Consider the following 18333-nt stretch of genomic DNA (forward strand, 5'->3'; position numbering starts at 1 on the left):
TCCTCGTTGTTTTCAAAACACCCACCTTGTCCTTATTATCCTCATTATCCTCCATTCTAATCCTCATTATCCTCCATTCTAATCACTATTCTGTCTTTTCACAGCTGCTCCCATGATTCGTGACTCTGGTGAGAATTCGGAGGTGACTGTAGTTCTGGGCTTCCCTGCAGTTCTTCATTGTGAAGTTGAGGGGATCCCACTTCCCACTATCACTTGGCTAAAGGACAACCAGCCCATTGTGTCCAGCCCTCAACTCACATACACACAGGGTGGACAGTTTTTGCGTGTGGCTGCGGCCCGTGGTGACGATGCTGGCGCCTACACCTGCCGAGCAACCAACCCGGCTGGAACAGCACACAGACACCACACGCTAAGAATTATGGGTAGGTAGGCATGGGACTCATGGCTGAATGTTGTTTGTTTTTGTCAGAGATTAATGCTGTGCCATTTCCTCAGTACCTCCACAGATAGAGGGGGATTCTACGACTCTCAGCTTTGGCAGAAGAGAAGAGAAAGTGAGAATTAATGGGACACTGATCTTGTCATGCCTGGCCAAAGGATTTCCAGAACCTGTCACACAATGGTTCAAAGATGGACAGGTCCGTATATCTGTTTAGTATCTCTCAGATTCTTCCATACTAGCTCTTTTTAGACCACACTGCATAATAGTGAATATGATATTTCTTTTATTCAGCTGTTAGTGAACAAACAAGGAGATAATATTGAGTCACTTACTTTTTGTTCCTCCAACTAAAATATTTCCAAACAAATTTGAAGCAGAATCAACTGTTGTGCATCTCTGAACAACAAACAGTAGTGGGTCCAAAACAAATCAGCAATTTTGAATGAGTTGGTTTAATTAATCATTAAAAAAGACTTAAAATAAAATGCAGCTCATATCTGTTGCTTTCGGTGACTTTAACTCCATTAAATCTGCATATAGCGTGGGAATTGAAGATCGGATTTATATCTGTTTTGTGAAAACACATTTATGTGACCAGGTGTAAGTGGAATCATTTTGATAAATCAGATAGCTATCCGATCTGAGAAAATGCATGAAGTGGCCAGGTGTAAACAGCCCCTCAGTGACTCACTCTAAAGACAGTCACTTGTCACCACCTACTGGCATATCGATGTAACCTGCACAAAGAGTCCATGAAAAATCTCCACCACTAATTCACAGACTGAGAGTGCTGTTGGACTGTATCGATCGAAAAGCCACTCATAAAGTCAAAGTGTTTTTCTTTGTTTTCTTCTCTGGTTAGTTGTTCTTTGGTTAAAACTAATTCAAGAAATGAATCAAATAATAAAAAAATTAAAGCAATAAATATTCCTCTGAGCCACAGCAGCTCATGTCCAGGGAGGGGCTGAACCTGAAATCGCAACAGGGGTCATCTAATCAGCTTTTGAGGATTAATGAATGAAATAGTCATGAAAAAACACTCTCTTATTCATGTTCCACAGCTATTGAATGGGAATACACACACCGGTCTGAGAGTGAACAGTCACATGCTTCACTTCGAGAATGCCATGCTATCCCATGAGGGCCAGTACACATGTGTGGTTACCAATTCTGCTGGAGAGGATAAGAGAGACTTCCACCTCACTATACAGGGTCAGTGCAAATTATACACAGATACACAATTTTTTACTGCTGTATTTGATTATTTAAGATTTTCATGTTTGTTTCTCAAACCTCCTCAGTTCCTCCAATCTTTCATCGGGTAATAAATGGTGCTGCTGGTTTCTCACTGGGAGAAAGAGAGGGGGATGAAGAGGACCTTGATGGCACTGAAGGGATGGTTGAAAGACGGGAGGTGGTCCTGGGACACTCCATCAGTCTGTCCTGCGAGAGCAATGCCATTCCTCCTCCTCGACTAAGTTGGTACAGACAAGGCCGGCAACTCACCAGCTCAGACGGAGTTGTGCTTTTACCTGGTGAGTGGAGTGAAACGTTCCTTTTGTACCATGAGTTGAATGTTTCATAAGCATCTGTTCCCAGCAGAAATCTTTAAATGAGATTATAAAAACCTCTTGACTGGCTAAGCGATTCAGATAAGCATTAAATTAAATTAAGTAAGAAAAAGTCTTGATGTATATAAGGTTTTATTTAATTCAGAGAGCATGTTTTAGACATGAAATGGAGTATTAATACAACTTCTATATCCTATAAACAGTAAAAACAGCAATATTGGGAAATATGATAACAATTAAAAAAAAATTTTTTCTCTGTTTATATATATTTTTAAATTATTTAATTTATTCCTGTGATGTCAAAGCTGAATTTTCAACAGTCATAACTCCAGTCTTCAGTGTCACATGATCCTTCAGAAATCATTGGCTGCGTCCAATACTCTCTTGAGTAGGTAGCCTACTTATTTATAAAATTATATTTATGCATTATATATATATATAACTATATTACTAAAAAAAAATGTTCTATATAGTATGAGTGTGTGTAGTATGAATGTAATCTGGACGTACTACATTCGCCATGTTGTCATTATCATGTGACCTACCAGCGCTTCACTGCCATTCATAAATCCTCTCCCGTGGCCTCATGGGATGGTAAAGTGTTTATCGTATCCACACTTCAGAATCTTGCTCGAAGAAGGAGGTTGCCTTCTGTTTTATGAGTACTGTGAATTCGGACTTCTTTTGTCACACAGTTTTTCACCTACTATATAGTAGGAAAGTATGCGATTTCGGATGCATAAATATTCGGATAAATTTCCTATTATTATAAATGTCCTATTATTATCGTCAATGTTGAAACAGTTGTGCTGATTAATATTTTTGTGGCAACCATGATAGTTTTTTCAGGATTTTTTGTTGAATACAAAGTTCAAAAGATCTGCATTTATTTGATATATAAAGTCTTTATTTTTACTTGCTACTTTGATTAATTTAATTCATTCTTGCTTAATAAAAGTATGAATTTCTTTCAAAAAATAACAAATCTTACTGACCCTACATTTTTTATTTTGTTTCTATATGTATTTATGTTGGTATTAGTATATCACATTAACATGTAAAACAAAAACAACTACTTGGTATTACCATCTTAACACCATGGTTATTTTTAGTTATAGTAGTTCAAAACAAACTATGCAATCCATCTCGGTCTTAAAGATAAAAACATTGGCAAATGCTATTGTCATTAGCTGGCTGTAATGATGCATGCAAAGTTGAGGAATCAAATGAAACCGTCTTTAATAATAAATCCAACAGAAACACATAGGAGAACTTCAGGAAGAAAAACACAACCATGTTGTGCTTCTTTTCTACCATAAACGATCCAGAACAAAGAACTAAGAAGAACTCAGGGCTTATATTCAAACTGGGTAATCAACGTAGAAATAGAACCGGTGTGGGGAACTAATTAGCAACCATGGAAACAAACCAGTGGCAGGAAATTGAGAAAAAGGAAGCAGGAACTAGAATTAAACCAAAACAGAACATACACGTGACAGCTATAATATATACAGTGTATATAAAGTATTTTTGTTTGTTTGTGTGTTCCTCTTCAGGAGGGCATGTCCTGCAGATCCCACGAGTACAGATTGAGGATGCTGGGAAATACACCTGCCAGGCTGTGAATGAAGCTGGAGAAGACAAAATGCATTATGACCTGGAGGTGTTGGGTAAGGAAGCAAATCCAACAGATAGATCTCTATGGCATTCAAATATATGAGCGTCATTTGTTAGCTTTATTAATAATCAGAATGAATGATCTTCATAAACGTGACTCTTTGTGCATTTTACGCAGTTCCTCCTGTGATTGATGGTCAGACTGACGAGTTCATGCAGGAAGTGGATGCCGTGGTCAACACCACTGTATCACTACGGTGTGATGTCACAGGAAACCCCTCTCCAGCTGTATCTTGGCTGAAGGATGGTCTGCCCCTCTACAGCGGCCCTCACCATCAGATACTTGAGGATGGGAAACTGCTGGAGGTGATGTTCATGAGCCCAGTTTTACCCCAATTCTCCTCTTTCTAAACATAATATCAATGAATTATGTTTGTATGTGCATTTAAATGGATCATAAATTAATCTTACATGGTTAATTAAAAGATTTTGCTGCTTTGCTACAAGACATCTTGTATAACTCACCTGTGCTTTTCTGTAGATATTGAATGTACAAGTGTCAGATGCAGCCAGTTATCAGTGTTTGGCGGAGAATAAGGCTGGAGCCGTCGAGAGACTCTACAGCTTGTCTATTCAAGGTAGGAGCAATTGACGGAGTTCCCACAGTCATGAAAAATCAGGGAATTTTGATTTTCAGCCTTGAAAGTATCATAGAAATTTTGAAAACGATACCATTATCTTCTCAGTGTAAACTACAAAAACGTGAATGTGTGTAAACAGTGATGTCATGCACATGCGTATTACGTGGTCAGTCTAAAAGTGCGTAGTGTTTCTTTACAAAGTTATATCGCCAACTACTGGCCTGGCAGCATAATACAGCGCTTTTATATATATTCTTTTCATTCAATATTTTATGTACTGCTTAATACAGCTTCTGTTTGAACAAGAATAAAGTTCAACATATGCCTATACTATATAAATAGCAATGAAGTGGGGTCTCCTTTTTTTTATAAATTTCATAAACATGACACAATATAACATCACGACTACATGAAAAGAGCTTTTACTGTTACAAAAATACATATATGTGAGCATTAGTGGAACTGAATGTGTCAGAATAAACATGAAACAATCGTGGAACCGCTGTCGTCTTCAGAGCATGTGCAGCCGCTCTGGAGAAGCTGCTTCGGCTGAGTCAGCAGTCTGCTCTCGAATCGTTGCACTTTGATGCCATACGTCACACCGACATGAAGTTGGCACTGTTTCAAGTCAGACAAAATTTGAAACTTGCATGCACTGCTTCAAGTCAGCCTCCGATCGGTCTGTGCTGCATGAAGTCGAACAAGCCTTTTAGCTTCAATTCTAATTAAATACACCTGATCCAGCTAATTAAGTCCTTCAGGCTTATTTGAAAACTACAGGGCTGGCTTCGAAATTCACTATTTCCTACATTACTCCACTAATAAAGTCCACTTGAAGGAGTGAATGGAAGGGCTGCTGCATTTGCATAGTGTGTGCCTGCTTCTTAATAATCCTTTGAAACTTAGCAAACTGGCTGCTCCAGTAGAAATGAAAAGATTTTTATTTTATTTTATTTTTTTATGCTTTATTGTCAACAGCAGGTAGCATGTACAGTGCCATATTTCATATAACCAAAAAATAAGGATAAAATAAGGAAAAAGGGATAGAAAAAAATAAAAAAATAATAAATAATAAAAAAGAGGGTACATAATCATCAGTTTACAAACAGATATACGTTTTACATATAACAATTCCATAGGATATTACAATGCAATTTAAATACAGAAAATATACTTTGCAGGTCAGCACCTTTCATTATATTTTATTTTTTATATTATGTGAAAATGTTAAAGGAGGAGCATATATTAATTGTTTTAATTGCTTTACTATTTTTAGATTTTGACATCGCATCTACATATATTTGAATCTCCTTTTCAAGCACCATAAAAAGAGGTTTGCCTTTTGTAAACTTGCATTTATGAATGTGAAATTTACATAAAAATTAAATAAAATGTATAATAAAACCAACATCCTTTAAAGAGCGATCCTTGATAGAATAACCCAAAATCATATGTTAAATGAAAAGATTTATCTTGAACTCTGTCCTGGAAACTAGCATGTATAAACAATTAAACTAAAATATTTAATAATCAATTTAAAAGGATTTTTTACCTGTATGATATTACGCTGTACCCACTGTTTGGAAAATGGATGGATGAATGCTTCAGCTGAGGGCGCCATCTTCTGGTGAGATGCTGTAAATATGTGTGATGCGCACGACTCTCACAGTGCATTATGGGTATTCTCTAGCCATATATATATATATATATATGAACATTTCAATTCGATCAGATAAATCCAGCTTTAGTTAGCATAAGAAACTTCTTTGAAAAACATAACAAATCTTTTAAATGGCAGTGTAAATTGTGGTTGTATACTGTATTGTCTATCATCCTTATCTGTTCATGCAACACCAAATAATGTAATACATTGTTAAAAATACATATGTATGTAGCATAAATAACTTTAAACTTTAATGTTAGTTCCACCAAGGATTGTGGGCCGCCGTGAGGAAGATATGAGCGTGGTGGAGGGTCACATGATCTCTCTGCTGTGTGATGTGCAGTCATACCCACCTGCTGACATCATCTGGACCAAAGATGGGCAGGTGCTGGAGTTCACCACTGGCATCCACATACTGCCAGGTTATTTGCAGTCTAAATGTAACTCTCTGTGTTTATAAACAATGCTTCAATAAGCATGTATTTATGTAATGTGCCATCATCCTGTCCAAAGGTGGTCAGATGCTGCAGCTTCCCAGGGCTGGACAGCAGGATGCTGGCCAATATGTCTGTACAGCCACAAACTCAGCTGGACAAGACCAAAAGAGCATTCTCCTCACGGTTTATGGTTAGTGGTCTATAGGCTTTTCAGTTCATTAATTGCTTCAGTAGATTACTATAGCAATGAACACTTTTTGATCTGGCCCTTTCTAGCCCTGCCTACACTGGTGCCACGTATTGAATCAGAATCAGAGGTTATGACACCACAGGTCGGGTCATCGCTTATTCTGCGTTGTAAAGCCAATGGTGTCCCTGAACCAGAGGTCACATGGTATCGTAATGGACTTCAGCTGGCTTCTGGAAATGGTTTGAGGATAGAGCGCCAGCAGCTAGAGATAGTTGGTGTACAGGTAAGAAAGCACTGAGGAAACTAATGTTTTATAAGAGACTCCAATATATAGACAACTTTAAATGCATATACAGTTAAATAGCATATACTCTACCATTCAAAAGTTTTTTATTTTTTATTTTTTTTTTATTCATATTTGTATTCATGAAGGATGCATTAAATTGATGAAAGTGACAGTAAATACATCTACAATGTCAGGAGATTTCTATCGCAAATAAATTGTTTGTTTTTTTACATTCTAGTCATGAAAGAATCCTGAAAAAAGTATAACAGTTTCCTGCTTTCAATGTTGATAATAATAAGAAATGTTTCTTGAGCAGAAAATCAGCATATTAGATTGATTTCTGAAGGATTGTTTGACTCTGAAGACTGGAGTAATTGCTAATATATTAAAATAAATTACAATAGAAAACAGAAAATTGTGAAATAATATTGAACAACATTACTGTTCTTACTATTGAACTTTTGAATGATGGTGTGACTTTAAGTGTAAATATATGTGGTATAAGTGGTTGATTTATAATTAATGCTTTGTTGACATGGTTTCTGACTTTTTCTTTAGGTGGCTGATGGCGGGGTGTACTCCTGTAAGGTGTCCAACATTGCGGGTCAAGTAGAGCGCACCTTTAGAGTCACAGTCCATGGTGAGTCCTAAAAATCCAGCATAACTGCAACCTTTATGTAAATATTCCCTGTTTGCATATGCATTACAACATTTACAGGTGCTGTAAGCAATTTCAGATGTTTTGCTAACTTTCATTTTTAGTGCCTCCTGTGATGGAGGGCCCTCTTCATGAGACCCTCACTCAGAACTTGGGCTCCCACATCACCCTCATCTGTGAGGCCTCTGGCGTACCTGTGCCAAGCATTGCTTGGCTGAAAGATGGCTCTCCTATTGGTCAGTTAAATACCGCACACCTTTAGATGTCAGTGTGTTGTTAGTGTTAGTGTGCTTTTATTTATGTTGCTGCTGTTTTTGTTGTTTGTTTCTATGTGTAGAAAGCAGTTTGCAATGGAACTGGTCAATGAGAGGAAATAGACTGGAGTTAGGCCCTCTGCAGCTTTCTCATGCTGGCACTTACACCTGCATCGCCAAAAACAGTGAAGGGCAGACACAAAAAGACTACTCACTTACTATATATGGTAAAACTGCCTTAATCAATAATCTCTGTTTCAAATAATCTCTGTTTCTTGATTCACACTGCGTGTGATATGTAAAACTCTAAATAACCAAATGTATTTGGCACCATCAGCGTCACCCACCATTGTAGATTCTGGTCACCCATCAGAGGTCAGTGCACCTGTTGGGGAGGAACTGACTCTTGAATGTCGGGTGATGGGTAAACCGACTCCCAAAGTGAGCTGGCTGAAGAATGGAAAGACTCTTGAGAATGGACAAACAGAGCATATAGAGTAAGACTCTTAAACTGATTCATTAATCTCTTCATTTTAATAATATAATATTATGTCATGTCACATGATACTCAAGGACACTTTAAAAACATAATAAAACAATCAACATTAAATAAAAATGATCATCATTACAACCTTAACTGAATGGATACAAATACAATCACTTAAAAGCCTGCCTAAAAATTTGATAATATAATATAATAATGTATAAAAAGTATTTACTGTATATAAAGAGGATATAGAGTAACTATATCACAGAGTTGATTTCTTTTTTATAAATATAAAAATAAGGAATTCATTTAGAAAAATCTGAAAAGAAAGAAATAATTAAATTGTTTAATTACACTTTTCTTACACCTTTCTCTCTGATTGTTAATCTTATATTTTATTTGTTTTGTTAAAAAATTTTTAGCTAAAATAGACACAAATCACTAGTGGGACTTTTTTATCCCAATGTATAATGTAATGTAATGTCATATGATATAATATGTAATAAAATAGATTTATATCTAGATTAATATCAGAAAAAATTATCTTTATAAAAACTAATTTCATTTTTCAATTCTTACATCTTATCGGGTCAAAGTACAATGTTTGTTTTATGATTCACGGTAGCACTAACTGATTTGCTGATGTGTGCATGTATTTCAGTAGCTCACCAGATGGCAGCACTCTAACACTTTTGAATATAAAACCAGAGGACTCAGGAACATACACCTGCCTGGCTGTCAGCTCCGCTGGCCAAGAGAGCAAAATCTATACTTTGTTTGTATTGGGTGAGAGCAGTTGTCTTTGTATAGTTTATTGTGCACAACACAAATCTGTGAATTGATTTTCATATTTTTTGCACTACAGTTCCTCCCTCCATAAGTGGGGAGACCAGCGTCCCCCGTGAGGTGCACACCACCCAGCACAGTGTGGTCACACTGGAGTGCAAAGCCACCGGGACTCCCCAGCCTCAAATCAGCTGGCTGAGGGACGGTCATCCTTTACTCCTATCACCACGCATACGCCTGCTCTCTGCAGATTCTGTTCTTAGGTCAGTTTTGCAAACAGAATAAAGACAATGCTGTGATTTCTGATATTTTCATTAGTTTTTTTTATTCATCTGATATTTTCAGTAGTTACATTAGTTTTACATGTCCTGTATCCTTGTGTCGGCACAGGATTGCATCGGTGCAGCTGTCTGATTCTGGCATCTACACTTGTGTGGCACGTAGCCGAGCTGGATTAGCTGAACTCAACTTTGACCTCCAAGTGCAAGGTAGATCAGGAAATCTTTTTAATTGATAAATATAAATAAAAAGAATAAAGAAACAACTTAATCACAATAGACACTTTAAAGTCACCATGAAATCAAAATGGACATTCTTATTTGTTATGAAATATTGCAAAATTTATTATAAATCATTTATCCGTGCACATCATTAGTTTATGTGCCCTCATTATCTTTCATCAAAATTGCTTCCCCTCCCTCTAGCATCTTGCACATGAGATCGCAGCAAAAGCATTCAACAATGATCCAATCAATATTCAAAATCATGTCCTGTTTTTCTTATATTTCACTCAGATTTGAGTAACAATAGGGAAAAAAGATGATCGCAACTTCCATTTAGCAATTAGCTACATGTTTTTAGCCATTGCTGTTTGTCTCCCTCATCAGCTCCTCCTGCTGTTGAGCGCACAGAGCCAACTGAGCAGGTGGCCGTAGTCCAGGGCTCTTCGGTAACGCTGACCTGTGAAGCCCGCGGTGTGCCCCCTCCTACTTTGTTGTGGATGAAAGACGGTCAACCTCTCTCACTGCACCGCAATCTTCTCCTCGATGGACAGGAAACCCGCTTCCTGCTCTCTGATGTGGGTCCCAGCGATGGAGGCCTCTACAGCTGTGTGGCAAGCAACCAGGCAGGAAGCAGTACCAAGACTTTCAACCTGACTGTCCTAGGTATTTGCAATCGAAATGATGTATGAATGTAAACATGAGAGACTAGAGAAGGTTTTTGGGTCCAAAACAATAATACTTTTAGGAGCAAAAATACATAAAATCTGATGTAAGCATTAAATCTGATGATGTATTTGCACATATTAGAGCCCCCAAAGATATCCGGCTCTTCATCCCCTGAGGAGCAGCTGGTTGCAGTGGACAGTGTGCTGGAACTGGAGTGTATCGCTACCGGTCTCCCCCCTCCTACCCTCAGCTGGCTGAAAGATGGGCGTCCACTACAGGACAACATGGCAATAATAGAGAGAGATGGGCAGCTACTCAGAATCAACAAAGTCCAGGTGCTTTGAATTTAAGGGTAATTCAAAATGAAGGTGTTTAGCTTGTTTTGCATTTGTGTGTGGCTTTGTGATTGTGCCAATATGTTCTGTCATGTTTTGGAATAGGTGGAGGACGCAGGTCTGTATACCTGTCTTGCTAGTAGCCCAGCGGGAGAGGATGGTAGAAACCACTGGGTGCGCGTACAGCGTGAGTAAAATGTGTTTTTTTTTAAGCACTAAATAGATTACAATTTGTATGCATCACACAATAAAAATATGGTGGAAAAAATTAATAATAATTACTTAAATTACTTAGGGGGCTTAAATACATGACGGCAAAAAAGGAGCTGATGAGTAAATTAACACTCAAATTAATCAGAAACCATTGAAACAAACAGGCAGGGAACGGAGGAAAACTGAACTAATTAACAAACTGGAAAGCTAACCTAGAAACACAGACATGAACAAAACAGAGCAAAAACAAACTCAAAATGTGACAGATACACTGCAGTTTTGAGGTCAGTAAGATTTTTATTTTATTTTATTTTTAGGAAATTAATACTGTTATTCAGCAAGGATGCATTAAATTGATCAAAAGTGACAGTAAAGACATTTACATGTTACAAAAGATGTATATTTTTAATCAATGCTGTTCTTTTGAACTTTCTATTCATCAAATAATCCTGAAAAAAAGTAATTAACAGTTCCCACAAAAATATTTAGCAGCACAACCATTTTCAACATTGATAATAATAAGAAATGTTTCTTGAGCACCAAGTCAGCATATTAGAATGATCCAAGCTAGTGTGTGGTGGGCGTTCTGGTGCAATATGGCTGCCATCGCATCATCCAGGTGGTTGCTACACATTGCTTATGCACAGTAGCACGGCATAATACACAATGGTCATTCCCATTATTTCAGGGAACCAAGATTACGTTATGCTGGGTACACACCAAAAGATAATCGGGCTGATTTTGGGCCGATTTCCCCCCTTCCGACAATCCTAGCTATGTCCCGATTATCTTGATGGTTCTACAGATTATCTTATCAGATTTTCCCTTGGTGTGTGAGGTGTGTTAAGAGTGTCCGAACCTGATCGGAAGAACGTCGGAGCCGCCCCGATAGCGAATCGTAAATATTCAACATGTTTAATATTTACGATCAGAAATCCTGATGTGTGGGGGGAACAATGCGACACATACGCTCTGGAGATTATCACGTGAAATGAAACAATAACCAATCAGAAAGCGAGATGATGGAAGACGGAAGCATAACAAACGCAGTCATGGCGCAGCACAAAGTGAAATTGATGTGGACAGCAGAAATAGAGGATCAGCTTGTTGATTTGTGGCAACAGCACAAATGTTTATACAACGTGTTGTGTAAAACCTTTCCAAACACTATCATCGCAATTTCTTCCTGCATATCGTCCGTCATGCTTATTCTGAGGTCTCGCGAGATTTTGCGAGATTTCCTGTGTTCACAGTCGAGACTCTGGTTGAAAATCTGTTTGTGTGTGGTGTGCTGTCTTTGTCACATCATGGCACACCACAGTTTGCAGTCAGGGCTCTCAAGTGTCACGTGTCAGTCACTCATTTCGGTCTTTTGTCACGCCCTCTCGCCACACATTGTATTTCTCACGCGGAAAAACTTTTTATAATATATTTAATATGCCGCACCGCCTAAAATGTCTCTGGCAAAAAAAACAAAAAAACAAAGCTACTTTGGCCACAGCCTTGCAGAAAAATTTAGCACTACAGGAAAAGCACCCAGAAAACTCTGCCACAGTGGTTGATGGGATGAACTTAGTCCAACGAGTGAAAGGTGATGATGTTACTTTCAGAGATGTTGCCACAACAATCCTGGGTATGGCTCTGAGGGAAGGCAGTCAGAGTAGAAGAATAGATGTTGTGTTCGACACATACAAGCAGAACTCAATCAAAAATAGTGAAAGATCTCTACGGGGTGAAGAGACTGGTCAATTGTTGCAGGATATCACAAGCACACAGATGGTGAGGCAGTGGAGGAACTTCCTGACCAAAGTCAACAACAAAACTAGTCTCATTAGCTTCATAGTGAATGAATGGATGAAGCCAAAATACAGAGAAAAGCTACAGGAGAAGATTCTATATGCAACTGTGATTGACAAATGTTACAGAATCACATATCAAGACAGTGAGGAGGTGTCAACTCTTCAATGTCAACAAGAAGAAGCAGATGGACGACTACTTCTCCATGCCGCCCATGCCGCAGGAGAGGGATACCACTCTATAGTTATCTGTTCAGAAGACACAGATGTCTTTATCATGTCTTTAGCATTCTGTGACAAGATTGAGGCCCCATTGTTCCTAAAGCGTGGCACAAGAACCCGTACAAGGCTGGTAGATATCAGGAAGGTTGCAGCCACTGTTGGCATGGACACTTGTCGGGCTCTCATTGGGTTGCATGCCTACACAGGATGAGACACTGTGAGCGCTTTTGCAGGCAAAGGGAAGACAAGGGCACTTACACTCCTGATGAACAACAAAGAAACACAAGACACATTCTTGAAGTTGGGCCAGGAATTCTCTCACCAGAACTGCGCAACAAACTGGAGGCATTTACATGTGTCCTCTATGCCCCAAAAGCATCAACCACCATGATCAACAAGCTCAGGTACCACCTTTTCTGTGAAAAGAAAGGTGAAATCGAGAGTCATCAACTCCCACCGTGCAAGGATAGCTTGAGGCAACACACACTGCAAGCTAACTATAAGGCTGGTATTTGGAAAAGCTTGTGCTGGCTGCACAAGTCTAATTTAAGGCTCTCACAAATAAATAGTATGGGTATATTATACCGTGGTGTCCTTTCATGCCACAGGAATAAAATAAAGCATACAGTTTTTGTGGAAATTGTGAAAAAATGTGTGTTATTTCTGGTTTAAAGAAGTCATGTGACCTCTGTGTTTGTCTGACAGATTCAGATCTGGGCTTAAATGAAAGCCTAAAAGGTCCCCTTTCCAACGATACCAAGTACCATATTATAGAATATTGACAATATCCCTAGCATGAGCCTAAACCAGATATACACCAGATTTCAAAAACAGAATTTATCTTAGGGGGTTAGTATCTTCATAAGCTGAAAAAAAGTGATTTCGCTACCACCCCTGCACTGCTATCGTGATTTTTCTAATACTAGGGGTGTATACCTTGCCAAACAATGATAGCATTTGTCCCCCCCAATGATACCGATCAACCCCCCTGGCTCATGGACTAATAGGAGCAAAACGGTTAAATCTAGGATTTTTTGTCCACATTTTGAAAATCTTATAAGATGTAAAAAATCTTTTGGTGTGTACCCAGCATTAGTTAGCGGAGCGTTCCCTTTCAATTCGGTTCACTCGTATTGCATCTGAGATTTTCTCTGTACGCTATGGGGAACGGCTGCAAAATGCCATGTTACCAGCACAGAACAGAAACCGTCCTGTGAAGCCGTAGTCCGGCGGGGACAGTCAGTGAGAAGGGGCAAGGACTTTGAATGTCCAGAAATGGCAGGCGCAGGTTCGGTGACCGGAGTCTGAAGATATTGCTATCTTAGAAAAACCCCTGCGGGTGAAGCCCGGTCTAGGCCGACAGAACCCATGCCTAAAGGGCTGGGACGTCCAGTTTGTAGAACCCAAACAGAGAGGACCAGCTGGCCGTTGCACAGATGTCGGGCATTGATATTCCGCTTGACCATGCCCAAGAGGAGGCCATTCCTCTGGTGGAGTGGCCCCTTACTCCAATGGGGCACTGCAAGTCCAGGGATGTTTAGGTTAGTGCTATCACATCCACTATCCAATGGGACAGTCTCTGCTTCATAACTAACAGCCCTTTAGAGCGGCCTCCGAGGCACACATTTAGCTGCTCCGATTGCCTGAATTGGGTGGAGCGCTCAATGTACGCCCTAGGAGCCCATACCGTGCATTATGGGTGTGGTGTCTGATCAAAGAGCAAACAGAAATGTAACCTATGCTCTAAAGGGCGTGGAGAGCACTTCAGGCATATAGCCTCGTCTGGGTTTAAGAACCACTTTGCTGTCGTTAGGCCCAAACTCGAGGCCGGAAGCATCCACTGAGAGAGCCTGCAGGTCACCAATTTGCTTGACTGCTTCAGCAGGAAAGCGGTCTCTAGTAAAAGAGGCCTAAGGTCGGCTGTCGTGAGTGGCCATCCAACAGCTCCTGAAGAAAAGAGAGAATGGACTCAATCTCACAGGATATGAGGTCAATAAGCTGGGCTGAGCTGCAGCCGGAAAATATGGCCCAATTTTGTCTATAAAGAAGCTTGGTAGAAGGTGCCCTAGTGCCCGTGTTCATGACTCTCCGGGTGGAGGCTTGGAGGCTCTCGTCGTGTGGCCATAGGTGGAGATTGACCCTTTCACTTGGGAAAGGAGGTCCCTTCTCAGAGGGATCGGCCATGGTGCGTCAGACAGCAGCTGGACCATTCCCGGGAACCACGGCTGATTCTGCCAGAGTGGTGCCACGAGTAAGACCGAGCATCTGTCCTCCCTGATTCGTCTGATGACCCGAGGGAGTAGTGCTACTGGAGGGAAGGCGTGGAGGCGAAAAAGGGGCCACCTGTGGGCCAATGCAGTATTTTTTTCAAAAATAATATTGGGCAGTTGGTATTCTCTTCAGACGCGAAGAGATCCACTTCCGCCTGGCCGAAAATGCTCCAAATCATGAAGACCATCAGGGGCTGGAGTCTCCATTCCCCTGGGGGCAGTCCGTCCCGGGACAGAATATCTGCTCTCAAGTTCATGGAGCCCACCACATGCAAAGCTGATATTGAGCGGAGATTGTCCTGTGCCCACAGCAGGAGGCGGTGTACCAGTCTGTTAAAAAAACGGTACCTGAGACTGCCCTGGAGATTTATATAGGCTACGACTGTCACGTTGTCCGACCGGACCAGGACATGGTGCCCCCTGAGCTCCTGCTGAAAATCCTTGAAAGCCAGGAGCACTGCCATCATCTCCAGGCCAGCTCGACATGGGCTCTGTCCATTTCCAATTGTCGAGGTAATTCAGGATGCGAACTCCCCTCTGTCTTAGTGGGGAGAGAGCTGCATCCACTCATTTCATAAAGGTGCATGGAGCTAGAAACAGTCTGAATGGAAGGACTGTATATTGGTAAGCCACCCCCTCGAACGCGAAACATTCTAAAAGGCCGTCTCATGAGGGCGCGATTCGGACATCTCAGATCGAGAGTGGGCCTGAGGCTGCCATCCTTCTTGGGGACGAGAAGTAGCGCCTGGAAAAACCTGACTCACTGCATTCCATAGGAATTTTCTCCATGGCATTTTCTTCTGTACTTCGGCTCTGAGGACATGAAAACTGTCGTCTGGGACCAAAGTGTACATCATGCTCATGAAATGAGGTTGGTCTGTGAGCGAACTGGAGCAGGTAACCTCATTCTATTATCCCCAAAATCCAACTCGACAGTGGCCTGCCATGTCCTGAGTCCAGTGGCAAATGGTTGAAGTATTACAGGGTGCGTCTCGCACTGAGGCAGGAGAACAACAAATGGTACAGCATTGAGAGGAGGATGAATGATCTTTTTGTGAGAAGAGGTTTGGCGCGTAACTGGTAGGGCGGGCCCTGAACCAGCAACAAACACAACGTCTCCAGCACCCAGAACCGTGACTTAACCCTTTCCTCCTCTATCCTCAAGCATCAGGACTGCTTCGGCTGCACAGGGTCCAGCTCTTGGTTGGGGCGAGGCCCTTGGCGCTTCAGAAATGGGTAGCGTTTGGCCAGGCGGAGGCTTGACTTCTGGCTCCGCTTTCGGCTGGTGCTGGATGGGCACTGAGGCTGAGACACGTGGGATATGGACCGGCCTGAGCTCATCAGCCCTGCGACGAGGAGAGGGGTCCGTGAACGCAACAAGGCGAGACTTGCAGTGAGAGTGCCCGTCTTTGAACGCGGCTTGGCATGGACACGGCCCCAGCCAGAGACATGCTCAGATGTGTGGCATTTTGAAACAAACACCGGTGAAAAAATATATTTTTTAAATAATTATGCTCTCTTAGACTCACCTGATAGCCACAGAGGAGTAGCGTCATCAGAGTCAGCAAGGAGATGTGTATTCGTGCAAAAGGCGATAAAATCTAACATGCTAGGCTGCATGGATGCGCAGGGAATTCTCGCCCAGAACGGAACCATACAGCCAATCCAAACTGTATGCTTATTGTCAATCATATTTGACGGTAGTGGTCCTGACAGAACCAAATTGAAAGGGAACCATTATTTAAAATGGTAATATTTCTTGATGTTACTGTTTTAACTGTTTGTTTGTTTGTTTGTTTGTTTTTTTGACATGAGACACAATTTTTAATGGTAGCTTATATTGTTTGAAAACAAATCTTAATATATTTACCCAAGTTTTGCTTGCCAAGTACATTTTATTGTTTTAAATGTTGTTTAAATATTTTTACTGAAGAAATACAAATAACAAGACAGAAATGCTGATTAAGATTTTTTTTTTTTTTTTTTTAGTGCAGACTAGAACTAACAAGGCTGAATCATTTGTTTTGTCTGATCACTTTCAGTTCCACCCACTCTTCTTGGCTCTAATGACATCAGAACTGTATCGGTTCCAGCCAAAGGTCACTTGACACTGGAATGTCAAACCGACAGTGACCCTCTACCAGAGATTGAGTGGTACAAGGATGATGTCAAACTACAGGTGAGAGCAGATAAATGTAAATCCTGGATGTATTTTTAACTACTACATCACATTAATCTCTCTTTTCTGTCTCTCTCAGTTGGGAGGTCGAATTCAGGCCATTGCTGGTGGACAGTATCTGGAAATTCAAGATGTCCGGACCCATGATAGTGGACAGTACAGCTGTGTGGTCACCAACATCGCTGGTAGCACCAGTCTATTCTTCACTGTAGAGATTCTCTGTAAGTTTGTGTCACTCACACTCATGATGTACCAAGCACATATGAACGATTAAAAAAATAAAAAGCATATACACTACCGTTCAAAATATTGGGTAAGATTTAAAAAAAAAAAAAATTATTGGGAAATGTATTTATTCAGCAAGGGTGCATTAAATTAATCAAAAGTCACAGTAAAAGATTTCTGTTTCAAATAAATGTGGTTCTATTGAATTTCATCAAAAACAATATCTGAGTTTCATTTCAACAAAAAATATTAAGCAACACTACTGTTCCCTTTCAAGGGAACTCGCGTTGCGTCGAAATTGACGCTATGGGGAACGCTTTGCGTGATGACGTCTTGAAGCACATGTAAAATCAGTCCAATGGTGTGGCGGAACGTCAGAGGCGGGTGACGTCACGTACCAGGGAGCTATAAAAGCCAGCCCGAAACAGAAAACGAAAGCTTTCTGAGTCTTCAGTTGCGCTCTGTGTGAATCTGTCCTCGTTATTTGGTGTTGTCTGTCTATATTATATTATATTCAGTATTATGGCGAGCAAGCAGCAGCAGTTTAGAGTGTGTGTTCACCCCTGCCCGCGTTATTTAACGGGTGGGGACACTCACACTCTTTGTGTTGTTTGTTTGGGTGAAGAGCATGCCCAGTCAGCACTCGAGGGTGCTGACTGTGAGCATTGCGACGCGCTCCCTATGCGTACGCTCAGATCCCGCCTGGCTTTATTTTACCAGGATCGCGTTCCCCAGGGCTCTGGTCCCGCCGCTGCCGAGGCATGGCGTCGATCACAGACCTGGGGTTCGCAAATGGATCTATCAGTGGATGTTGAGACGGGCTCTGCCTTATCTCAGCCTCTTTCTGATAGATCCAGTGCCTCTCATCAGGGTGTGGAAGCACGCGCTGCGGTTTCTTCCCCCCCGATGGAGGCACCAATACTGCAATTGT

At 40.8% G+C, this 18333-nt stretch overlaps 1 protein-coding gene across 1 annotated transcript in view; it reads left to right on the forward strand.

The window, feature by feature from the left end:
- The window catches only part of hmcn2 (hemicentin 2), a 149202-nt gene that overhangs the window by 50337 nt on the left and 80532 nt on the right, over window positions 1-18333 (forward strand). The window contains exons 31-52 of the mRNA XM_082187968.1: window positions 105-383; window positions 457-599; window positions 1465-1615; window positions 1705-1938; window positions 3531-3644; window positions 3770-3957; window positions 4133-4229; window positions 6156-6317; window positions 6409-6522; window positions 6609-6805; window positions 7367-7448; window positions 7571-7702; window positions 7804-7947; window positions 8058-8217; window positions 8869-8993; window positions 9073-9256; window positions 9384-9481; window positions 9881-10159; window positions 10304-10497; window positions 10603-10684; window positions 17041-17177; window positions 17257-17398. Coding sequence (XP_082044094.1) covers window positions 105-383; window positions 457-599; window positions 1465-1615; window positions 1705-1938; window positions 3531-3644; window positions 3770-3957; window positions 4133-4229; window positions 6156-6317; window positions 6409-6522; window positions 6609-6805; window positions 7367-7448; window positions 7571-7702; window positions 7804-7947; window positions 8058-8217; window positions 8869-8993; window positions 9073-9256; window positions 9384-9481; window positions 9881-10159; window positions 10304-10497; window positions 10603-10684; window positions 17041-17177; window positions 17257-17398 — 3438 coding nt within the window. The remainder of the gene's footprint in view (window positions 1-104; window positions 384-456; window positions 600-1464; window positions 1616-1704; window positions 1939-3530; window positions 3645-3769; window positions 3958-4132; window positions 4230-6155; window positions 6318-6408; window positions 6523-6608; window positions 6806-7366; window positions 7449-7570; window positions 7703-7803; window positions 7948-8057; window positions 8218-8868; window positions 8994-9072; window positions 9257-9383; window positions 9482-9880; window positions 10160-10303; window positions 10498-10602; window positions 10685-17040; window positions 17178-17256; window positions 17399-18333) is intronic.

Source organism: Leuciscus leuciscus, assembly GCF_965113295.1.
Source record: "Leuciscus leuciscus genome assembly, chromosome: 13".
Classification (NCBI taxonomy): domain Eukaryota; kingdom Metazoa; phylum Chordata; class Actinopteri; order Cypriniformes; family Leuciscidae; genus Leuciscus; species Leuciscus leuciscus.